The 24,705-nt window shown below is 50.4% G+C and overlaps 1 protein-coding gene across 6 annotated transcripts in view; it reads right to left on the bottom strand.

Moving 5' to 3' along the window:
- The window catches only part of RAP1GAP (RAP1 GTPase activating protein), a 114,445-nt gene that overhangs the window by 5,739 nt on the left and 84,001 nt on the right, over positions 1-24,705 (bottom strand). For 5 of the 6 annotated variants that reach the window (XM_082230017.1, XM_082230016.1, XM_082230018.1 and 2 more), the window contains 13 exons: positions 24,455-24,538; positions 19,601-19,701; positions 19,351-19,480; positions 18,938-19,093; positions 17,018-17,089; positions 15,291-15,377; positions 14,985-15,125; positions 12,542-12,673; positions 8,775-8,852; positions 5,711-5,820; positions 4,482-4,595; positions 3,317-3,440; positions 1,499-1,601 (listed from right to left, as the gene is read on the bottom strand). In XM_082230017.1, coding sequence (XP_082086143.1) covers positions 1,499-1,601; positions 3,317-3,440; positions 4,482-4,595; positions 5,711-5,820; positions 8,775-8,852; positions 12,542-12,673; positions 14,985-15,125; positions 15,291-15,377; positions 17,018-17,089; positions 18,938-19,093; positions 19,351-19,480; positions 19,601-19,701; positions 24,455-24,538 — 1,432 coding nt within the window. The remainder of the gene's footprint in view (positions 1-1,498; positions 1,602-3,316; positions 3,441-4,481; positions 4,596-5,710; positions 5,821-8,774; positions 8,853-12,541; positions 12,674-14,984; positions 15,126-15,290; positions 15,378-17,017; positions 17,090-18,937; positions 19,094-19,350; positions 19,481-19,600; positions 19,702-24,454; positions 24,539-24,705) is intronic. The other variant, XM_082230014.1, reaches the window with a different exon arrangement.

Here is a 24,705-nt window from a genome sequence, read left to right as displayed (position 1 = left end):
CAGGCTGAGGTCCAGAGGAGGGCCGTGCGACAGAGGAGACCACAGAAGAGAAGATATTACTTTTTTAAAAAAATGTTTTTTAAAAAATATGTTTTCCTCTTTTTTTTTTTTTTAAGTGGCCCTGGATTCTTTGAAAAAAAAATCTGGCAACCTTAGAATAAGAGGAGAGCAAGAGACAGGCAAAGGATGCTTTGATTCGTGAGCAGAACATCTTCCCCCATCCCTGGGAAAGGAAGCGCGATGACGCAGGCCAATGAGCTCCGTGCCTTAGGGCAGAGGAAGAACAGATGGGAAGAAGGGAGAGGCAAGCACAGCAGCATCAGGACCTGTTAACATCTGGTGGCAACATATAACACACAGAGAGACCTGTAGGCTTCCTTTTCGTTAGCGTTGATTAATTAAAGCCGGATGGGAGCAGTGGAGAAATTCGGTCTGGTTTGCATTTTAAGAACGGGCCTACCTAATTCAGCAATGCGTGAAAGGAAAACACAGCTATTCTCTGGGTTTTGCTCTTCTCCAAATTCAGCTCTCCAGCCAAAGAGCCAGAGTAATGAAGGACCTGGGAGACCAGGGTTCAAATTGCCCACACAGCCATGAAGCTCACTCAGTGGTCTTGGGGGCCAGCCATTGCCTCTCAACCTAACCTGCAGGGTCGTTGTAGGGATTAAATAAAGAGCTCCTTTTTGGGGGGTGGGGAAAGGTGAGACATGAATGCAAAGAATAAATCAATATATATTGGGGGAAATGGGCACCAATATACAGACATTAATGAACGTATCATATGGAAATTCATTCAAATACGTCCTACTTGGAGCAGACACCCAGAAATTAATGAATCAAAGTCAGCCACGTCCATCATATTCAATGGGTCTCCTTTGAGTAGGACTAGCATAAAATGTGAATTTCATTTATTTGTTTTATTTATTGCACTTATATCCCACCTTGGAGAAAAAGCTCAATTAATCCGCACGGTAATCCTGTGAGATAGGATAGGCTGAGAGGAAGGGTTGGGCCAAAAATGCCAAAAATTTAGCTTGCCAAAAATGTGTACAGTGGTACCTCGGGTTACAGACGCTTCAGATTACAGACTCTGCTAACCCAGAAATAGTACCTTGGGTTAAGAACTTTGCTTCAGGATGAGAACAGAAATCATGTGGTGGCAGCGCGGCGGCAGGAGGAGGCCCCATTAGCTAAACTGGTACCTCAGGTTAAGAACTGTTTCAGGTTAAGAACGGACCTCCGGAACGAATTAAGTTCTTAACCCGAGGTACCACTGTACATTAGAAGATATGAGCACTAAGGACTTCTGGGGAGGCAACACGGCTGGTTAGTCGTCTCTGTCGAGACTCTGTCGACAGAGATAATTAAGTGGTGATTAACGCTGATTGACGCATGCAAAATGGGGGTTGCATGGCCCACCTCGCAGGGGTGTTGCAGCGGACAAGGCAAGGACTGCACAGGGCAGAACAGAGAGGGGTGTTAAAGTGGAATCTGGTACCTGGTGAGCTGCCTCCGCTGGTGTTGCTGAGGCTGTCATCCAGCCAGGTACTGTAGATAAAGGAGTCCCGCTTGTGGGGGGTGCCTGATGAGGACTGGCTCTCCTGGGGGGGTGGACACAAAAAGGAAGACACAGTGTTGGTGGGTGGGGGAGAAGGGGCCGGGTAGCCAAGTGTCGGCCTTTTCTATGGCACGGGAGAGGGAGAGAAACATTGCCAAGTTTTATCACCTGTAACCGATGGCATTTATTCTGCAAACATCCTTGTCGTAACAGAACTCTCGCTACCTGTCCGTTCTCCAGTCCATTTCCCTGCGATCTCAGTTCTTACTTTTTTATTCATTTATTATGAACGTTTAAAACAATTACCCATCGCAAAGTGTTGCCTTCCAGGACAAATGCATGAACAGATGTTAAGCCTTGTCTGCGGTTATCCACATGGCAGCAAAACAGACTTGAAAAATGTTATTAATCTCCCATCCACAGGGTATAGCTCAGTCTAGAGTGTTAAGATAATTTCTTCATAGCGGCTGCTTTGACTGGAGACAGAAGGGAAATTACTGCACTATTCTTAATAAACAATATACCGTATTGGTCCGAATATAAGCAGCACTTGCAAATAAGCCGCACCTTTAGAATTCAAGGGTGGGGGCAGACTATACCCGAATATAAGCCGCTTCCTTAAAATTGGGTTACAGGCTGAAAATTGCTGCAGTTGGTAGAATTGTAATTTAAGCCTTTGATCTCGCAAGCCCGCAAAAGTTACCCTACAATCGCTAAAATCGCTATTCAGTTGCTACAATTCTGCAGGCACTCGCACCCATAAATGGCAAATGAACAGTCTCAAGCTCGCAAATCGGCAATAAAACATTTTTTGGTTACGTTTTACCGCTTGTCTGTTTCAGCAGCGATATCGTAAAAGCCAATTTTCGTAAGGTCGCGGATTTAAGCCGCCCTTTTAATTCTTCACGGTCGGAATTTGGAAAAAAAGAGTGCAGCTTATATTCAGGCCAATACGGTAAATCAAGTGCTTACTGACAACTTTACAAGTACAGTGGTGCCTCGCAAGACGAAAAGAATCCGTTCTGTGATTCTCTTCGTCTAGCGGTTTTTTCGTCTTGCGAAGCAAGCCCATTGAAGGATTAGCGGATTAGCGCTATTAGCGGCTTTTAGCGGCTTATCTGCTGATTGGATCAGCTGATAAACGGCTCGCAAGACATTGTCGTCTTGCAAAGCAAGCCCATAGGAAATTCGTTTTACGAAGCACCTCCAAAACGGAAAACTCTTTCGTCTAGTGAGTTTTCCATCTTGCGAGGCATTCGTCCGCGAGTCTCTTTGTCTAGCGGTTTTTTTGTCTTGCGAAGCAACCCTATTAGCGGCTTTGTGGATTAGCGCTATTAGCGGTTTAGCGGCTATTAAAGGCTTAGCGGCTTAGCGGCTAAAAGGCTATTAGCGGCTTAGAAAAAGGGGGGGGAAGTGGGAAAAAATGGCGAGGCATTCGTCTTGCGGGGCACCACTGTACACAGTGCTTAAGACCAAGCAACTCCCCATTTATGCATTATGCATTTGTGCGCAACCACGCACACCACGCGGTGCTGGGAACCAAGAAGTGGAGCCTGGAGATGGGGAGCCGCCTGGAGAGTCCCAGTGGCTTGCGAGGAGACCCACCCCAGAATCTGAAGAGGACATCCTCTTCGGGCCCCAAGGAGGGTCTCCTCATGAGCCGGAGGGGCAGCGGGGCTTTGTTGAGCCTTAACAGCTGGGAGCGCCATCGCAGCTTCCCCGCATGTACTGAGCTCTGGCCCATCGAGACCCTCTTACCACGCCGGTGTCTTCGTCGTGGCCCCCTTCCTGCTCTTCTGCCACGCTGCCAAAGCTGCTAGCGCTGGAGGAGGAACGCGAGAAATCACGCAGGGCGTCTGGTTTGGGGGCTACAGGATCTGGTCTGCAAGGAGAGAGAGAAAGAAGGCCCATCGAGAACTAAGACAGTGATCCGTCATGATCTGCCAAGGCAATCTGGTTCAGGAGTTGACGGTGCATAATTCCCTCACACAGTGGTACCAAAGCATTACTATGAGGTTGTGGCGCTTGTCTCACTTTCAGGCAGAGGGAGCCGGCGTTTGTCCACAGACAGCTTTCTGGGTCATGTGGCCAGCAGGACTAAACCGCTTCTGGTGCAACGCGACACCGTGACGGAAACCAGAGCGCACGGCAACACCGTTTACCTTCCCCCCACAGTGGTACCTATTTACCGTATTTTCTGCTCTATAAGACGCACCAGACCATAGCTGCAATCCCACTGGCTGTCCTGGCTTCTTGCTAAGCTGCGCACAGCCTCTCCCGGGCAAGGGGAGCCTTCATTCCGCTGCCCGGGAGAGGCTATGCGCGGCTAAGGTTTCCCTAAGAGCTGCGCTCCCTTTAAAGAGCGTGCAGAGTGTGTGTACGGCTCTTGGGGGCTTTTCCCCGAGGGAGAAGGGCAGCCTTTCTCCCTCCTTGGGGAAAAGCCCCCAAGAGCCGCACACACGCTCCACGCGGCTCTTTAAAGGGAGCACTGAGCAGAGCCTCCCGCCTGCATTCGCTCCATAAGACGCACACACATCCCCCCTTACTTTTTAGGAGGGGAAAAGTGCATTTTATAGAGTGAAAAATACGGTATCTCCTTGCACTAGCATGCTTTTGAACTGCTAGGTTGGCAGGAGCTGGGGCAGAGCAATGGGAGCTCCCCCAGTTGCGGGGATTCGAACCGCCAACCTTCCGATTGGCAAGTCCAAGAGGCTCAGTGGTTTAGACCACAGCGCCACCTGCGTCCCACTGCATGAAGAACCTAAGAACAGCAGAAGAGCCTTCCATCTGGGTCAGGCCTTTTCTCGCAGTGGCCATTCAGATGCCCTGACTGGAAGCCCCCATTAAGACCCAAGTACAGGAGAAACGCTTCCCTCCTGTCGTCCCCAACAAACCAACCTTATGCCAATAGACATGTGCCAACCTGTTCTTGGTGGTGGGCATCTCTGGAGAGCTCTGATTGGATGAGTTCTCAGACTTGGGTTCCTGAGATACATGGCCGCTGTCCGGAGTCTTCTGGGTCCCAGTGGGGCTTTCCCTGTGGGGCACATACAGCTGGCTTTGCTGGTCAAGTCAAAAGAATTTGGGAGTGGGGAGGAGGGCTTGGTTGCCACGATCATGTGATGCTGGGGGGGGCGCTGATGGGAGCATTGCTGGATTTCGCAGTAGGCAAACAGTCACTGTCAATTTTGGGACCCCTCCTCAATTTCTCATTTTTTGCACTCTTAAGCTCAGTTCTCCACCTTTGGGAACTTTTATTACTTTGTAAAAGTTGTGGGGTTTTAAAAAATAAAAATATTTAATGACTACGTCATTAAAAAGCACCGTAGCAGTTTACAGCAGTAAATTGTAAAACTGTGCAATAAAAAAACAGTATTAAAAAGTTATTAAAAGGGCATAATTTAAATATTGCGGAAGGATGTACAGTGGAACCTCGGTTTTCAAGCATCTCGGAAGCTGAACGTTTCGGAAGCTGGAAAACCCAGAAGTAATTGCTTCCATTTTTTATTGAATTTGCAGACTTCCCTTTGAGCCTCGGTTTGTGAATGTTTCGGAACTCAGAACCATCTTCTGGAATGGATTACGTTCGAAAACTGAGGTTCCACTGCATTCTTAATTGCCTGTATAGCATAGAAAAGCTTTCACTGGGCATTTAAAAGTTGGCACAGCAGTTAGTGTGAATTTCTCCTAAAATACACACGTTTGTCCACAATTGTGCCCAATATACACATTTTTGCAAAGGGACATCTCCTAACGCAATGAATTTTGTCTGCTGTGTTCTCTGTATATATGCAGAATATATCTGTACACATTACTCGGCTGGAGAACTGCCTTGCGAAATGCGGAGAATTGCAGAATTCATAGATTTGCAGAGATGGAAGGGACTTGCAGGGTCATGTAGTACAACCCGCTGCAATGCAGGAATCGCAACTAAATTTTAAATGTGGGTTTTGTGTTGCGGTTCTTGTATTGCTTTGGAAAGTGCAACCTAGATGAACTTTTGGACAAAAAATAAATAAATCTCAAGGTTTAGACTAAAAAACAGTTAAGAAAACGACAAGATGAGAAGAATCTGTTAGTAAAATAGAAGAAGAAGCAAAACTGCCCACCTCCATCCCTTCCACCTCAGTTGCCCCCCCCCCTGCGCCCCACCTTTTCTCCTGCACCTCCTGGATGTTCTCAATCCCGATGGCGCTGCTCCGCCGGGAGCTGAAGGGCCCAGATTTCTTCCTTGTCGGGCTCTTTCCAGGGACTATCAGGGACTGGAAGAGAGGCAAGCCCATCAGGCAGAGAGAAAGAGAAACTTGGCAATGCGCTCGTAAAAAGAGGGGAGCAGGGCACTGGCAGAGAAGGGTGCAAAAAGGGCAAACGACTGGGACCGAGTTGGCCACCACAAAATGGCTGCCGTAGAAACGGAGGTATGGTAGGAGCTTGTGGGCAAGAGGGTGCCACCAGCACAGGCCTTTGCAGGTGTTTCTACGCTAGAGTCATAGGTAGGGATGTTTTCCAGCAGGGAATCCAAAACGGTAATCTCCCAGAACTACAGTTCCCACGGCTCCCTGGCGGGGGAGCCACGGGAACTACAATGGTACCTTGGTTCTCAAACGCAGAAAACCCGGAAGTAAGTGTTCCGGTTTTGGAACATTTTTCAGAAGCAGAATGTCTGGTGCGGCTGTCAGCTATTGTTTCCGGGGCGCCTGCGCCAATCAGAAGCCGCGCCTTGGTTTCCGAACATTTCGGAAGTCAAACGGACTTCCGGAATGGATTAAGTTGGGCGCTTTTGTTCTTGCTATTTATTTTGCATTTTTGTTTTTTGAGGCTTTTTCGGTTCTTTTGTTTTTGTGACTGTGTGGAACCCAGTTCAGCTACTGATCGACTGATTGTGTGACTGTGGAAATGGATAAAAGCCCCCCATCCAAACAATAACTATCATCAGTGCAGGTAAAAAAAAAAATTTAATTTTTTTTATCATCTACAATACTGTCTTATTTATTTTATAGTACAGTACAGTGGTACCTCGGGTTACAAACTTAATTTGTTCTGGAGGTCCGTTCTTAACCTGAGGTACCACTTTAACTAATGGGGCCTCCTGCTGCTGCCGCACTGCGATTTATGTTCTCACCCTGAAGCAAAGTTCTTAACCCAAGGTACTATTTCTGGGTCAACAGAGTCTGTAACCTGAAGCGTCTGTAACCTGAAGCGTCTGTAACCCGAGGTACCACTGTACATTGATTATTGCTTTCATTTTATGGATCAATGGTCTTGTTAGATAGTAAAATTCATGTTAAACGGCTGCTTTAGGGGTTGTTTTTAAAAGTCTGGAATGGGTTAATCCGTTTTGCATTACTTTCCATGGGAAAACACGCCTTGGTTTTGGAACGCTTTGGTTTCGGAACGGACTTCCGGAACGGATTAAGTTTGAGAACCAAGGTACCACTGTAATTTTAACCTGTTTAAGGCTGCAATGTAGATGGCTGTCTCTGTCTGCTTCAGCCAGTCCGGGGCCAATGAAGGCTAGTCCCTGCAACCCCAACATCCTTGAGTAAAGGCATATGGGTAATGCTCAGTGCAGAATATACAGAGAAGGATCTGCAAAGGCAGCTACAAATCTTTTAGCACCCTCTGTGACACTTTTGAGGTGGGGAAACAGGGAGTCATGCAAGATGGATCCAGACTTCACTTTGTGCGCAGCAGAGTGCCTCCTTTTATAAAGGGGAACTCCCTGGTTGCGGGAAAGAGGAAGGGTCAGGGTCAGGCTGGATGGATGGGGCGAGTGTGGCTCAAGTGAATGGAAAAGCATGGCAAGGTGGGCACAAGTGTGCTCTGTGGGGCTGGCATCCTCCTCACACCACCATCAGCTCACAAAATCCTTTTATTCAGTTATTTATTTTTAACAAGAAAAACTTGGGAGACTGGGTTCCTACACAGCAGGCGTGGAGAACCTTCGGTCCACCCTGATGTTGCTGAACTACAGCTCCCTCCATCGCTAGCAGAGGGTGGGCAATCCCTATGGGAACTGTAGTTTCAGCAACAAATAATAATAATAATAATAATAATAATAATAATAATAATAATAATAATAATAATAATAATAATAATATTTTTATACCACTCTGGGTGGCTTACAGCACATTAAAAAATGGCAAAACATTAGATATTAAACATTTCCCGAGACAGGGTTGCCTTCAGATGACTTCTAAAAGTCTGATAGCTGTTTATTTCCTTGACATCTGGTGGGAGGGCGTTCCACAGGGTGGGTGCCACTACCGAGAAGGCCCTCCCGAGAAGGTTCCCCTTATCTGATTCAGAAGGAGGGTGGGATAATTATGGCAACAACAACAATAACAATACAGCTTTGGTACTGTCATCCTGTTTTGAGAAATCGTTGTTACTGTATTTTTTGCCCTATAGGACGCACTTTTCCCCCTCCAAAAATGAAGGGGGAATGTGTGTGCGTCCTATGGGGCGAGTGCAGGCTTTCGCTGAAGCCTGGAGAGCGAGAGGGGTCAGTGTGCACCGACCCCTCTCACTCTCCAGGCTTCAGGAAGCTATCCGCAAGCCATGGGAGCTCAAGGGAGTTCCTGCTGGGCTCCCTAGGCTTGCGGAGAGCTGCCTGCATCCCGAAGCCCAGGGCGTGCTGAGCTCAGCGCGCCCTGGGCTTCGGGCAGATATCCGCAAGCCTGGGGAGACTGGCACAACTTCCCGCCAGGCTCCCTAGGCTTGCGGATAGCAGCCTGTTCTGGGGGCTAGGGCCGGGGGAAGCCGGGCTTCCCCCGCCCCAGCCCCGCGCCGGGGGGGGGAAATAATTTTTTTTCTTTATTTCCCCCCCAAAAAAACTAGGTGTGCCCTATGGGCCGGTGCACCCTATGGGGCGAAAAATACGGTAATTGCTCCCCCCCCCGGAAAGATGATTAAAAAATAAGTAAAATCAAAACAGCAACAGTAGCAGTGCTCCTTTATTAGGACCGACTGAAAAGCTACCCAGTAGTGGGCAAGCTTTTGGTTTCACCAAAATACTTTTGCAGGAAGGAGCAATAATTATTAACTTGGGTGTTCCCTCCTGCACCCCAGCCCCCCACCGGAGGTCTAGAGGGTGGGGTGTGCCCCTCCAACATGCAGGAGAGGGGTAGGGGGCAGCCACAGGGCAAGAGGCAGTGAGAGAGACACCGAGAGAGAGAGAGAGAGAGAGAGAGAGAGAGAGAGAGAAACTAGCCACCTCTTCTATGGTTCCTATGCCTATGGCGCTGCCTCGTCGTCCGTACCTAGTTGGCGTTTTTCCGGGGACAAGCAATGACTGTGGTAAGCGGGCAGAGAGAGCGCAGAAGAAAAAAAAAGGACAGGGAGAGGAAAGGGAGGGGGAACAAAGGAATGAGAGAGAAAGAGAAAGAAAGAAAGAGAGAGAGAGAGAGGTCATGCAAAACAAAATGGTGCCAGGTCATCATAACAATGGCTAAAGCTCAAAGGCGGGCCGGGGCCCATAGCTGTCAACTTCCCCCCTTTTTAAAGGGAAATTCCCTTATTCCGAATAGGATTCTTCGCAAGAAAAGGGAAAAGTTGACAGCTATGCCGGGGTCCCCGGATGGAGGGGGTGGGCATGGAATCGGCCATGGCACAGGTAGAAAGCAGGGAGCAAAATGCTGCAATTTGGGGGGACCCCGTGTTGGGTCACAGCAGGTCAGTTTGGGGTATGAATAGTAATTTTGGGGGGGTTGTGTTGGCTGGATTTTGCCGGCAGTCTGCAATGGGGAGCAGCTGCGGGTAATGTGTGGGATAAGGCAGCTTCTCCACCACATATGCCAAGCTCCTCCTCCTGATCTGTGTCCATCCAGCCTTCCGCCTGATCCTAGCGCCCTTGTTCACAGTGCCTCCGTAGGACTCCGGTCGGCTACTAAGCTGGGCTACCCACCCACCCCATTCCACCCACCCCCATTCCATGGAGCCCCTTCCATTTCTCCTCCTGCTTCGCTGAAGGGGCGCTGCGCAGAGAGGGAAAACTGTGCAGCGCCTCTCCAGCGAAGCGAAGCCTGGAGAGCAAGAGGGATCAGTGTGCACCGACCCCTCTCGCTCTCCAGGCTTCAGGCAGCTATCTGCAAGTCTTCGGAGCACAGTGGGAACTCCTGCTGCGCTCCCAAGGCTTGCGGATAGCTGCCTCAAGCCCCCGGAGCGCAGCGCGAACTCCCACTGCGCTCCGGGGGCTTCAGGCAGCTATCTCCGGGGGCTTCAGGCAGAGCTCTCCCTCTGCGCTTAGGAGTCTTCGCGTTGCTATCGCTGAAGCCAAGGAGCCTGCATTTGCTCCGTAGGACGCACACACATTTCCCCTTAATTTTTGAAGGGGAAAAGGTGTGTCTTATAGAGCAAAAAATACGGTACATCTCGCATCAGCCCCTGCCACCAGCTGGGGAGTCAAAGCTCAGCTGAAAAGAGAGAGGTTCTCCATCTCTACATTAGAGGAAGGCAGAGCTGTGATGGAAATTGGTCTGGGCAGTGAAGGGTCAAGTAACAGTCTAGTTGAGGGACGGGGAAGATTTGGCCCTCCAGGTTGGACTCCCAACTTCCATGAGCTCCAAACAACATGGCCCCTGGCCTGGGGTCATATATCATAAGATTGTAGAGTTGAGGAGTTTAAAGACTCTCTCAAGGCAAATCTAAAAAACATGTAGTATAAACACTGACAACTGGGGAACACTGGCCTGCGAGTGCTCCTATGGGAGAACAGCCTTTACCAAAGGTGTCATGGGCTTTGAAAACGCTCAAACTCAGAACGCAAAGGAGAAACATGCTAAGAGGAAGGCACGCTTGGCAAACCCTCGCCGTGATCAATTCCCGTCTGGAAACCTATGTTCACACTGTGGAAGGATGTGTGGATCCAGAATTGGCCTCCGCAGTCACTTATGGACTTGCGGTTAAAACCGTGTTTATAGAAGACAATCTTACCCAGCTATGAGGGATCACCAAAGAAGAATAAGAATAAGAGTCCAGGTAAAGGTAAAGGGACCCCTGACCGTTAAGTCCAATCGCGGACGACTCTGGGGTTGCAACACTCATCTCGCTTTATAGGCTGAGGGAGCTGGCGTTTGTCCGCAGACAGCTTCCGGGTCATGTGGCCAGCATGACCAAGCTGCTTGTGGCGAACCAGAGCAGCACACGGAAACGCCGTTTACCTTCCCGCCGGAGCGGTACCTATTTATCTACTTGCACTTTGACGTGCTTTCGAACTGCTAGGTTGGCAGGAGCAGGGACCGAACGACGGGAGCTCACCCCGTTGCGGGTATTCGAACCGCCGACCTTCTGATCGGCTAGCCCTAGGCTCTGTGGTTTAGACCACAGTGCCACCCGCGTCCAACCCGGCTGCAATATGACAGGAGTGGGGCACCCAGAGCCACTGTAAGACCCACACTTTACTAGCAGAAGAGGAGCCACCGCAAGGGATGATGGGAGTTGGAACTCTGCAGCATCTGGAGGGTCAAAACTCCCCCCCCCGTTCCTAACCAGGGCACTGTAGGATGAAAGTGCCAAGCGTCTTCCCCCTGTACCCACCTCTTCTGCAGCTAGGGGAGGGACGTGGCGGTGACCACATAGCTCCAGGCCCACCCCCCACCCGCAGCTTGCCGTCCTTGCAGCCCAGACGGGAGGTGGAATAATTGGACTTTTGCACCCTTTCGGAGGTACACGCACTTGAGTTAGCGATTGCAAGTACATGAAGGGGAGGCGGGGGCCGCATGTGCTTAAGGTTATCATGTGCCGATCGGCTCAGAGCAACGGAACGTGCAAGCCTTAGGTCTCTGGATCTAAAATAAGAACCAAACAGGCCGCCCCCGCCTGCTCATTTTTATTTTATTTTTGGTGGTGGTGGGCCGCGTGGAAATACCATGGTCTTGCTTGGAGACTCCCAGCTGTTTTCATTTCTTAACTTTGCCCCAGCTCTGGAGTGCGAGCGCCACCTACTGGCCACTCGCAAGCGCCGCACCCAGAGTGTGCCTGCTCTTGGCCATGACTTTGCCGCTAGGCCCAATGAGAACTGGCTGCTTGGGTGGGCCAAATGGATTTATGGAAACCTCAATGCAGGGGTGGATGGGAGGAGAAGCACAATTAGTCTGTCCCTTCCCCTCCCCCTTCATTCTTAATGGCTGCTCTTTGCATGGGAAACTGCGTTGTGCTTTGCCAGACTTTTGGGGTCGACCTTGCTCAGTACTGTCTGCTCTGACTGGCAGCAGCTTTCTAGGGTTTGACATTCCCAGCCCTACCTGAAGATGCTTGCAGGGGATTGAGCCTGGGGGCCTTCTGCACACAAAGCAGGTAGCTCAGTCGGTAGAGCACAAGGCTCTTAATCTGGGGGTCATGGGTTTGAGCCCCACGCTGGGCAAAAAAATCCTGCATTGCAGGGGGTTGAACTAAATGACCCCCCATGGTCCTTTCCAACTCTACATTCTATGATTCTATGACTCCAGGATAGCATTCCTACCGAGCCAAGGCCCTTGCAGAAGTCCATAATGGTCAAATTAGGGTGCACACATGTGAAATTGACTGGACCACTTCATAAGCAACTCCTCCCTGCTCCCGCTTCAAGAATGAAATTGACTGGACCAGATAACCCGGCGCTCCTGGTCCAGTCAATTTCACTTCCGGGAGGGGAAGGGTGGGGAGAAAACCCTGTTTGCAATCTGGTCCTGTCAATTTCACTCCCCAAAGGGGTGTTGCATTGCTGAATGAGTGAGGAGCTGGCAAACTTCGCTGGTTATTAATGAACTCGTTTCGAGGGAGCTCAGCGCAGGAAAGCAAGGGGACGGGAAGGTCAACCCGGGGAATGACTTTTAATGGGGGGGGGCACAGATAAGGAGGGGGAGGAATGAGGCGTCCAGAGCGGCTAGGTCAAGAAGGGGCAGGAGTTACTAGGGAGATGTGGCGGGAGGGGAGAAGGGTGGGGTGGGGAATTCAGGGACTCGGGAGGAAAACCAGGGGATTTGGGGAGGGGGTGGTACTCACTATGCCCGCGGCTTTGGCGATGTCGGGGTTGTTGTGGCCGAAACTCCCGCTGTGGCTGGTGGAGACGGTGTTCTGCCTCTTGCCGCTGAGCCCCATGGCATCCATCGACTGGCTACGGCTGCGGATCACCCGCTGCAAAGGGGGGAAAGGGATGGCGTGTCACCGGAGCCCCTCCCTCTTCACCCTCGCAGCCAGGCTCCCGGCCCTACAGCCCTTGGGCAATGGGGCAGGGAATTGAGAGGGGTCAGGCTGGGGGAGTGGGAGGCCTTTGCCCAGACTCAGATATTCCCGCCCGCCCGCCGAAACTTCGTAATTCTTTAGCTGCAGTGCTATGATCCTATGATGAAATTCAGTGTGACGCAGGTAGACTGCAGCCTGTTTTATAGGGAGAGCCCATGTAGCTCAGGGATTGTCTACACTGACCGGCAGCAACGGATAATAAATAATAATAATAATAATAATAATAATAATAATAATAATAATAATAATAATAGATTATTTATACCCCACCCATCTGGCTGGGCTTCCCTGGCCACTCTGGGCGGCTTCCAAAAAAATATTAAAATACTGTGATACATCAAACATTAAAAGCTTCCCTAAACAGGGCTGCCTTCAGATGTCTTCTAAAAGTCTGGTAGTTGTTGTTCTCTTTGACATCTGGTGGGAGGGCGTTCCACAGGGCGGGTGCCACTACCAAGAAGGCCCTCTGCCTGGTTCCCTGTAACTTGGCTTCTCGCAGTGAGGGAACCGCCAGAAGGCCCTCGGTGCTGGATCTCAGTGTCCGGGTAGAACGATGGGGGTGGAGACGCTCCTTCAGGTATACTGGACCGAGGCCATTTAGGGCTTTAAAGGTCAGCACCAACACTTTGAATTGTGCTCGGAAATGTACTGGGAGCCAATGTAGGCCTTTCAAGACCGGTGTTATATGGTCTTGGCGGCCGCTCCCAGTCAGGGGTTTTAGAGGCAGCCCTGGTTGGAGATGCTACCTTTGAGGATTGTTAACCTGGGGCCTTCTGCATTCAAAGCAGGTGTTCTGACACTGAGCTGTGGCCCTTCCCCCTCCTCCTACAAAAAAAGGCGACAAGTTCCTAGTCCTCATGGTTGTGAACAAAAAAGGCAGCTATAAAGAGGACGCTGCCTCGTATGGTGCCAACCTCCTTGGGGCTACCTAGTTCAATATTATAATGACTCCCCACCAGAGTTTCAGGTAGGGGACATCCCTGGCTCTAACTAAAGATGCTGTTAAGGGTTCAGAGTGGTGAGAAGACTGGTAACAGCTATTGATTTTATTGCAAAGTAGTTGCCATACATCTGTGGCGAGGGAAAGCTTCTGCAGCTTAAAGGTAAAGGGACCCCTGACCATTAGGTCCAGTCACGGACGACTCTGGGGTTGTGGCGCTCATCTTGCTTTATTGGCGAGGGAGCCGGCGTACAGCTTCCGGGTCATGTGGCCAGCAGGACTAAGCCGCTTCTGGCAAACCAGAGCAGTGCATGAAAATACCGTTTACCTTCCTGCCGGAGCGGTACCTATTTATCTACTTGCACTTTGACGTGCAATAATTCCATGCTACAAATTTCTTTTGCCCTTTTGTTTGGGTTAGCAAGAACGCGCAAAAATATTTCTTGTGCAATATCTAGTATGACAGGAACCAGGTGATCGGTTGCATTGAATTAATCAACTCAAATAGCTGGATTAGGAAAACACATGCAGTCAACCATCACTGTACAGTCGTACCTCAGAAGTCGAACAGAGTCCGTTCGACTTCTGAAACATTCAACTTCCAAAGCGCGGCTTTGGATTGGCTGCAGGAAGCTCCTGCAGCCAATCGGAAGCCCCGTCGGATGTCTGGCTTCCAAAAGAACATTCAAAAACCGGAACACTTGCTTCTGGTTTTCAATTGTTCGGGAGCCGAAACGTTCGACTCCCAAGGCGTTCGGGAGCCGAGGTACGACTATATTGGATTTTATTGTGATGCTTCTGATGGGGTAGGGGGTTATAGGGATGTACTTATGGAACCAAGGGTTCCCAAATTTTGGGAACCACCAGCCAAAGCCAGCGACCATGTGGGGAAATCCCTGTGCCCCAAACGAGGCATTGGGCGGGTGCCTCTCAACCCTGGGTGACGTCACCTGCTCCCCACACCTCTCTCGCACAGGTGGGGGTGACGCATCCTGTCTCACAGCTTGGGGCAACATGGTAAAGTGCTGCTCTGTGCGTGTGCCATGCGCCATGCGCACACCCCTTGCCGCCTCCGCTGAGCTTCATTTAGCTGCGGCTTCCGGCAAGATCTCTCTAGAGTAGCGAGCTTTGTGGCATCTTGCCAGACATAGAAGCTGATGCAGCCGCTTCTTCTCTGCGGGGGAGAGGCCCACAGAGCCACTCCTTGGATTCCACCACCTGAGGCATCTACCTCACGGACGGCCCCTGCTCACACGCACCCACCTTGAAGGACTCGAAGAAGCCCCCACTGCTTCCACTGCCATTCTCCATCTTGTCCTCATCTCCCCCAAGGCCCATCATGGACTGGCTGTTGAGGTGTAGCTCCTCGTAGAGGGTCTCCAACAGAGCTGTTCGCGTGCGCTCCTGCAGCCAGGAGGGAACCGGGGTGGGGTTTAGGGCTGGTCGGAGAGAGGGATGGGGAAAGCTTGGAGGAGAGGCGGGCGGGGAGGTGTAGACTAGCCCGATCCCGCCCCCACCCGGAAGTTGGCAGGAAGCAGTGGAACCCCTGCCAGCTGAGCAGCTCCTCACCTCCAGTTTGGCAAACTTCTCTGCCTTGTAGCAGGCGTACTCGGCGTTGATCAGCTTCGTCAGGAGGAATTCTTGGAAGTCGGGGCCCTGAGCAAGGAAAACGGGAAGATGGGAAATGGAACGCAACTCCCGCCATCCCTGACTGAGCCCATAGACCAGGGGTCAGCAAACTTTTTCAGCGGGGGGCCGGTCCACTGTCCCTCAGACCTCGTGGGGGGGATTATATTTTGGAAAAAAAATATGAACGAATCCCTATGCCCCACAAATAACCCAGAGATTCATTTGAAATAAAAGCACACATTCTACTCATGTAAAAACACCAGGCAGGCCCCACAAATAACCCAGAGATGCATTTTAAATAAAAGGATAGATTCTACTCCTGTAAAAACACGCCGATTCCCGGACCGTCCACGGGCCGGATTTAGAAGGCGATTGGGCCGGATCCGGCCCCCAGGCCTTAGTTTGCCTACCCATGCCATAGACATTCCGCAAAGGCAAAGGAAGTATTCCTGCAACCAAGCTATGGCCCCTTCCCTGACGACAGGTAAAGGCAAATGATGACCCACTGCTGATGGTGATGTTTTATTAAATGTGTATGCCACCCTACACCTGCAGCTCTCAGGGTGGTTACAACATAAAAGCACAATATAAAAACATAAAATACAGAATAAAAACAAAAGCAACCCAATAATACCCCCCCCCAAAAAAAATAGGGCTTTCCCTCCCTCTTTTCTCACTGTACCCCATAAACCTGCTCTGGAAATTCTCCCTATGCGCCAGAGCAGAGTTAGGGCTTCTGGCAACACACAAAGAAGGGGCGTATGAATGGGGGGGCCGAGGGGGTGGTCTGCCCTGGGTACCACTCTGGGGTGTGTGTGACAAGATGGCCTGCTGCCTCCCCCCAGCTGTAGAGCGGTCGAGGGCATGTGCACAGTTTGTATGGGCTGCCGCACGTGCACAGTCCGTATGGATGTTGCGCGTGCACCACCGGGCAATTCGCCCCGCCCCTCGGCATCCCGCCCCGGGTGCTGGAGAGGGTTCCTCTGCCACTGTACAAAGGGAGGGGAGAATCTTGTCCCATGAATACAAAAACTCATTTGAATCCCAACCTAAATTAATCCCCTAGACAGAAAATATCAAACTGGAAAACACTGCGTGGAAAAACACTCTGGCCTGATTCAGACATAACACCTCTCTCTCTCTCTCTCTGCCTAGGTTTTAAGTTGCAAGCAACTCCTGTTAACCCTGGATAAAATTAACCTGGGTCATTTTGCATGTGGTAATTAAATTACAATCTCAGACTGAAGAGGGTATTGCCATGAATGCACCAGGCTCAGTACATTAGCCGTGGTTGCACATGATTCCTCTTCCAAGGCTCGATTGGCCAGGTTGAGGGGAGGTCTGGAGAGACCCAGCTGTGCCTCATTCACAGGCAGTGGCAGATGGCAGTGGCGTAGCGTAGCGTGGGTTGTCAGCACCCGGGGCAAGGCAAGTAATTTGCGCCCCCTAACCCGTGGATTTGCGCCCCCTAACCCTAACCCCCAGATGTTGCGCCCGCTGCGGCCGGCCCCCCCTGCACCCCCCACGTTACGCCACTGGCAGATGGTGCTCACAAGGGGTAGAGGGAGGTACCCCCAATTTCCTTCACTTTCCTTGACACCAAGAGAGCCTGAGTTGAAGGAGGAAGGACCATCAAAGCCCAGCTGGTCGGCTGCAGGAAAACTCACCTTTCGGAAAACGGCCGGGTTGGGCAATGGAGGTCCGAAGAAAGGCACGTCGTCCCGGGCAGTGACAGAGACCTGGAGAGAAAGAGGGGGAGAGAGAGAGCTCCAGAAGCTGCCTAGAAGTTATCCAGAGATGGAAAGAAGATAAAGTCCCTCCCAGAGAAGAATAGCAAATGAAGTTGATGGACCATGCTGAAATAGCTAAACGACCGGAAGGGTCAGAAATCAGGAAGACCAAAATTTTAACAAGGAATGGGGAAAATTTATAACTTATCTTAAAGACCATTGTAAACAGCTAAAATGGTTAGTAGGATTAGAATATCACTTGCTGTTTAAGGGCAAATTATAGATACAATGGAGATGTAAAAGAGTTGGATCATCATAAAAGATGCAGGAGGAAATGATTAATAATTGGACCCACAAAGGGGAGGAGGGAAGACCAGGAGATTCCTTAGAATCCTGTTTTTACGATTTATGTTTAATATCTCTCTGTAAAATTTTAATTTGAAAAACCAAATAAATAAATTGATTTTAAAAATTTATTTAAAAATATTTTCATGTTTTTAAAATTTATTTTAAAAATAAATTTATTTTTAAAACGCCTTCGGCCCTCGTCTGCACTACTCCTTTTTGAGAGCTGAGCAGAGAATTCAGGTGGATTAAGATGGCGGAAAAAGGAGATTCCAACAAAATATTAGTAAGAACTTTCCAGCCATAAGAGCTGTACGATGGTGGGACGGACTTCTTTTTAAGGGGGGCGTGTCCCTCTTTCATTGGCGATTTTAAAGCAGAGGTTGAACCTGTCAGGGGTTCTTTAGTTGCATTGCACAGGGGGTTGGACTAGATGAGCCCTGGGGGCTCCTTCCAACTCAACAATTCTATAATTCTGTGTTTAACAGCGACACTGAGTGCCCGGTAGCTCTTCTTTACAGACCCTTCGGGGTGTGAAGTATCAGCAAAAGCGGGGTCCCCCTTTGTCGCTCCACCTCCCTCTGAAGTTTGAGTGGTGGCAGCCTGAGACAGAGTCTTCTCTAAGCCAGCACCCCCTAAGTTGTGCAACTCCCACCCCAGAGAGGTCCGCCAGGCACCTTCACTGTACAACACACCCTTTCCCCCTGGCCTCTGACAGCCCTGGGTGTTTATAGGGCCCACCCTCTTTCTGCGACTGTAGCCTGCTTTAACTGTTTTCAGTTTTTAATTGCTGTCAATTACCGTATTTTTCGCTCTATAAGACACACTTCCCCCCTCCTAAAAAGTCAGGGGAAATGTGTGTGCATCTTATGGAGCGAATGCAGGCTGCACGGCTATCCCAGAAGCCAGAACAGCAAGAGGGAGCGCTGCGCAGCATTCCCTCTCGCTGTTCTAGCTTCTGGCTTAGCCGCAGGAAGCCTCCGCAGGGCAGCGGGGAGCCTTCATCCCACTGCCCTGCAGAGGCTTCGCACGGCTATCCCTGGCCATCCCCCACCTCCCAGAAAAGCCCCCAAGAGCCGCGCTCCCTTTAAAGAGCGCACGGCCCTTGGCTGGCTTTTGCGGGAGGTGGGGGAAGGGACAGAGGGCAGTTTAGCCGCACGCAGCCTCTTCCGGGCAGGGGGAGCCTTCATCCTGCTGTCTGGGAGAGGCTTCACGTGGCTGTCCCAGAAGCCAGAACAGCAAGAGGCTATCCCAGAAGCCAGATCCCTCTTGCTGTTCTGGCTCCTGGGATTCAGAATATTTTTTTTCTTGTTTTCCTCCTCCAAAAACTAGGTGTGTCTTATGGTCTGGTGCATCTTATAGAGCGAAAAATACGGTACCCGCTGATGGAAGGTGGGTAATCAATTGAATCAATAATGCTAATGGTAATAATAGTAAAGTCCCCCCAACCACCCATCGGCATTCCAGGTTCCGGCACCCAGAGCTAACTGACTCCAAGAAAAGCCCAGCCACCTTGTAGAGTGTGTTCTCCGTACAGGGATTCTCGGCCTGAACTACAATGTAGGCGTGCAGAAAGTTGGAGGCGATCATGTCCGGGACGAAGGGCGTGTTCTCGTCCTGGAAGATGATGGCCACGATGTCGTTCCCGATGTGCCGTTTCCTCTGCAGCTGTGAGCAGGAGGAGAGAGAGGAGAGGAGAGGGTCATTGTTTCAGTCCCACTCGCTTTTGCTCACTCGGGAGGTGGGGGAAGAGGAAAAACACACACACACACAAAGGGGGTTTCAGGCCAGGAGGCAACCAAGTCCAGGCAAGCTGTGAGCTCCAGCAGCTCGTAAGGCGGTGCTCCCACCGGCGCACTGCCGGCTACGCCTTTCCTCTGCCCTCCTGGCTGCGCTTTCCTCCGCCATCGCAGCCGCGTCCTTACCTGCTGGGTATCCCCCTCCGTGTAGGGCAGCTTGGTGGAGACGTGGAACATGATCTCCTTGTTTCGGAAGTTGTAGTAGACCGACTCTGTCCCTGTCTGCCCGTGGGTCACGTCGAGGCCACCCCGAAACCTGCACCCCACAGAAAGACAGAGTTTGAGGCCTGTGCTGCCCACAGCTTTGAGCGTTTTTAGGAGCAAAAAACAACTGTGCCCCTCCTCCTGATTCTACCTCTGTCCCGATTCTACTCACCCCTTGAATTCCTGCAACTTGACTTTCTGGCCCAAGAATTCAAGGAATTCGACGAATGCTGGGCTCTCCTCCGTGGTGCTGAAGAGCTCCTCTTCTGAAGTCTGCAGAGAAGAGGCAGAGTTATGTGTGTTGATGCTCAAAAAGAGGGCTTGGCTTTCAACCACGGTGGGGGTGGGGGGTGGGAGAGGTCTCTGTGCATCCCTAACCCAGACCATCTTGTAAGGGAAAGGACCGGCCAGAGGTAAGAGCTTAGCATCCCAGTTAACTTAAGAAGACTCCTGCGCTAGTTGGGTTCGGCCAATGGGGGCTCCAGCATCCTGTCCTCAGGTGGTCAAGCAGCTACTGAAATGGGACCCAAGGACAAGAGCTCTCTCCCTTCCTGTGGTTTCCAGGAACTGGGATTCAAAAGCATTGCAGCGATAGCCCTCTCCCCTCCATGAATTTGACCAATCGTCTTCCAAAGCCATCCATATTGAGGGGAGGGACCATTTTTGCTTTTAGGGAGAAGAATGCGCTTCAGTTTTAGTTTACTTTAGTTTAGAGATGATATAGACCACGGGTAGGCAAACTAAGGCCCGGGGGCCAGATCTGGCCCAATCACCTTCTCAATCCGGCCCATGGACAGTCCGGGAATCAGCATGTTTTTACATGAGTAGAATGTGTCCTTTTATTTAAAATGCATCTCTGGGTTATTTGTGGGGCATAGGAATTCATTCACCCCCCAAAAAAAATATAGTCCAGCCCCCACACAAGGTCTGAGGGACAGTGGACCGCCCGCCCCCCGCTGAAAAAGTTTGCTGACCCCTGAATTATAGAAATAGATATATTAATGAGAAAAGTATCAGGCTGCAATCTCTATTCAGGAGTGGGCAGAAAGTAGATCAACTGGTAGATCTTGCGGGATCTGCAGGAGGGCTATTCTCACAGGCTCCCAACTAGGTCGCAACAGCAACACAAGTCTCCTTCTCCACCCCCACCCTGCCTACAAGTTTCAAGCCGGGGTGCTGAGATGAAGAATGCAGCCTGCAAGTGCGAAAGTTCAAGTTCTGCTCTGGAATGGGAAACAAAAGCCCCATGCCCGGATTGTACCGCACACTCTGTCATTTCATTTCATTTTCAGGCTGGTAGGTCTCACGGCTGCAGGAAAATCCCCACAAATCTGAAGTCATGCCAGTTGTAATTCATTGGGTTTGAATCTGTGGGTGCTGCACCCTTTTGAGGGGGGCTGAGAGGTCGAATAATCTACAGTGGTACCTTGGGTTACATACATTTCAGGTTACAGACTCCGCTAACCCAGAAATATTACCTCGGGTTAAGAACTTTGCTTCAGGATGAGAACAGAAATCATGCTCTGGCGGCAGCGGGAGGCCCCATTAGCTAAAGTGGTGCTTCAGGTTAAGAACAGTTTCAGGTTAAGAACGGACCTCTGGAACGAATTAAGTACTTAACCCGAGGTACCACTGTATAGACCAAGCAGGGGCAGTTTATGCTCTGAAAGAATAATGCCAAACTCAGCTATCCTTTGAAGCTTGCACTTCTCTAAATTTTGCAACGCAGCTCTCCAAGAGGGGTGTGGGATAAAATTGTTGGGTGCGAAAATATAGGTTATTAGGAGAAAGTGGACATAAAATGCATGTACCAGTGGAAAAAAATAGCAAGCAAAAATCTGGGGGGAAATGTCTTGCAAAAACGTGTGTCTATATCAGGGGAAACGGGTTCAGTCCATTAGTTTCAAGAGGTCACGATCCCAACCTGGGCCACTAGATGGAGCTCCCGCCACCTGGCAAAATCATACATTTTAAAAGGCTTAAAATGCAAACCTTTTAAATAGAGAAGCTGGTGGGTGGCTTTGTGAAACCTGGATCATGGTGTCTCTCTCCCTCCCTCCCCATTTTCCTTTTTCATCCCCTGAGAATCACTTGTCAATTGACTGTGCCTTTCTACCCCACCCCAAAGGATCAGAGCTTTGTCATGACTACCTCAAGATAAAAGCTGCGCAGGAGGCACGGAGCACTCAATTTAGCTCAGCTTTTTAAGAAAAGGCCCTCCTGCACGCTCTGGAAGGGGGAGGCAGCTGTGTGCTGCCTGGGGGAGGGTACCCCTCCCCTTCTCCAAGCTGATTTCTCAGGTGTGGAGGAGCCACAGGTGGGGGGGGGAGGTGAATGGGGAGGAATCTGGCATCCCTGAAGCAGCGCAGAGGTATTGCCGTTTGTTCAGGGGGGAGAAGAAGGGGGGGGGGTCTCCAATACTGGTGCATAGTGGCTCCCTCCAGCCAGCAAACCCAAAGGGCAGGGCAGTCCATAGGGAGGAACTAATACAGTGGAACCTCGGTTCTCAAACCGCTCCCAAACGTCGAAAACCCAGAAGTGTTCCGTATCACAATACTGATAATCTATGTTGGAAATGTAAAGAAAAAGAAGGTACCTTTTATCAGATGTGGTGGACCTGCCCCAAGGTGGAAGACTTCTGGGAGAAGATTTATAATGAATTGAAAAAAAAAGTTTAAATATACCGTATTTTTCGCCCTATAGGACGCACTTTTCCCCCTCCAAAAATGAAGGGGAAATGTGTGTGCGTCCTATGGGGCGAATGCAGGCTTTCGCTGAAGCCTGGAGAGCGAGAGGGGTCGGTGCGCACCGACCCCTCTCGCTCTCCAGGCTTCAGGAAGCTCTGTGCAACCCTTGGGAGACCGGCTCCGAGGGTTGCGCAGAGCTGCCTGCAGTCCTGGGATCAGCGCAGCTCTGCGCGGCCACGGGAGCCGGGGGCGAAGCCCCACCCCGCTCCCGATGGTCGTGCAGAGCTGCCTGCAGTCCTGGGATCAGCGCAGCTCTGCGCGGCCACCGGGAGCGGGGCGCTAAGTCCCGCCCTGCTCCAGATGGCGGCGCAGAGCTGCCTGCAGTCCCGGGATCAGCGCACTTCTCCCCATCGCCAGCCCCACAAGCTCGGGGGAGAGCGGGGAGGCAGAGCGTGCCTTCCCACTGTTCCCCAACCTGGTTCTTCCAGCCCCGCACCTGGGGGGGGAATAAATTTTTTTTTCTTTATTTCCCCCCCAAAAAAAACTAGGTGTGTCCTATGGGCCAGAGCGTCCTATGGGGCGCAAAATACGGTACATTTATTAAGAAACCAGAGGCCTTTCTTCTTGGAATAACAGGTTTGGAATTGCCCAAGAAAGATGTTAGACTGCTTTTGTATGCCACAACTGCAGCTAGAATTTTGTTAACCAAGAATTGGAAAATACAAGAAGTGCCGACAGTGGAGGAATGGCAGATGAAGATGGTGGACCTTTCGGAGCTAGCCGACCTGACCGGAAGAGTCCGCGACCAGAAGGAGGAGGAGTACCAGGAGGAATGGAGGAAATTCAAAGACTATTTAGTTAAATATGCTAGGATAATTTAAATAGAAATACTTGCAAACACCAGATAGGCTTAGGATTTAAATATGTGGTGTTACAGAATACCATTTTTAAATTTAATATGAAAAGAAAGAAAGACATTAATTGATTAAGTAAACTTTATGAGAAATTTTTGGAAAACTGTTACAATGATATATATTGAAACTCAGGCAGCGGGGTTCGAGGAAGTCACGTAACAATGTTATTAAGAGTGGAATAATTACAGTTAGGATTTATGTTTGTTTGTTTATAAATTTTGGAAAATCAAAGTAAGTGTTCCGGTTTTCAAACGTTCCTCAAAACCCAAACATCCAACGCGGCTTCCTATCTGCAAAAAAAAAAAAAAGCCTAGCATTCAGCCAATCGGAAGCCGCGGCTCGGAATTTAAATGTTTTGGAAGTCGAACGTCCTGAAAATGAGTACAAAAAAGAAAGGGAGAGAACGGACCCCAAGGAGCCGTCTAGTCTGACCCCATGCAAAGCAGGAATCGCAGGACCAAACCTGAGACCTTCCGCAGGCAGGACGGATGCTCTGCCACTAAGCTATAGGGACTTCCAAACAAAAGAAAGTACCGTATTTTTCGCTCTATAACACGCACCCGACCATAACACGCACGTAGTTTTTAGAGGAGGAAAATCCGTAGGCATGCCACCCGTAGGCATTCCCTCCATAACACGCACAGACATTTCCCCTTACTTTTTAGGAGGAAAAAAGTGAGTGTTATGGTGCAAAAAATACGGTAAAATTCCAGCCTCCATGTTTCTGAGTAAAGGACTATGCTCTGCAGCGATGCTTCCGAATGCTAGTTGCTGGAAGCCACAGGAGGAGAGAGGGCTGCTGCGCTTCGGTCATCCTGAAGGAGCGTCTCCACCCCCATCGTTCTGCCCGGACATTGAGGTCCAGCGCCGAGGGCCTTCTGGCGGTTCCCTCACTGCAAGAAGCCAAGTTACAGGGAACCAGGCAGAGGGCCTTCTCGGTAGTGGCGCCTGCCCTGTGGAACGCCCTCCCACCAGATGTCAAACAGAACAACAGCTACCAGACTTTTAGAAGACATCTGAAGGCAGCCCTGTTTAGGGAAGCTTTTAATGTTTAATAGGTTACTGTCTGTTGGAAGCCGCTCAGAGTGGCTGGGGAAACCCAGCCAGATGGGCAGGGTATAAATAAATAAATTATTATTATTATTATTATTATTATTATTATTATTATTATTATTATTATTATTATCCTTGCGGGAGTCCCTTTGCCGCATCTGGCCAGCCACTGCGAGGGAAGGATGCCAGGCTATATGGGTCCCCTTTGGGATGATTCAGCTGCAGGTCTGTTCTGGTGACTTCCTGCCACTGCTTCCTCCTCAAAGAAAGTGCCTTCCTCTGGTCCAGGACCTCCTGGGTATTTCTCTCCCCCACCCACCCACCCCCGCCCAGATCTCACCTGTCTCCCTGGCAAGAAGCCAGGGTACTCACCTGGCCTAGCTTCTGGTAGATGACACCGAACTTGAAGTTATTGCTGATGACGTGTTCATCAAAGGTCACGATGAGTCGAGAGGCCTGGAGGTGGGGCGGGGCAGGTTGGCGGGGGGGGGGGGTGGAGAGAAAAAACTGGTGAGTTCAGCTAGCGGAGCCTCAGGTGTCAAGTACATCTACCTGGTGCAAACATTCCCTGGGAACTAGGGATTCCCCCAGATCCTGCTGCAGCACACATGGAGGGGACCCCG

This window comes from Podarcis vaucheri, assembly GCF_965113315.1.
Source record: "Podarcis vaucheri genome assembly, chromosome: 7".
Classification (NCBI taxonomy): Eukaryota; Metazoa; Chordata; class Lepidosauria; order Squamata; family Lacertidae; genus Podarcis; species Podarcis vaucheri.
This window is presented reverse-complemented; position numbering and strand designations above follow the sequence as displayed.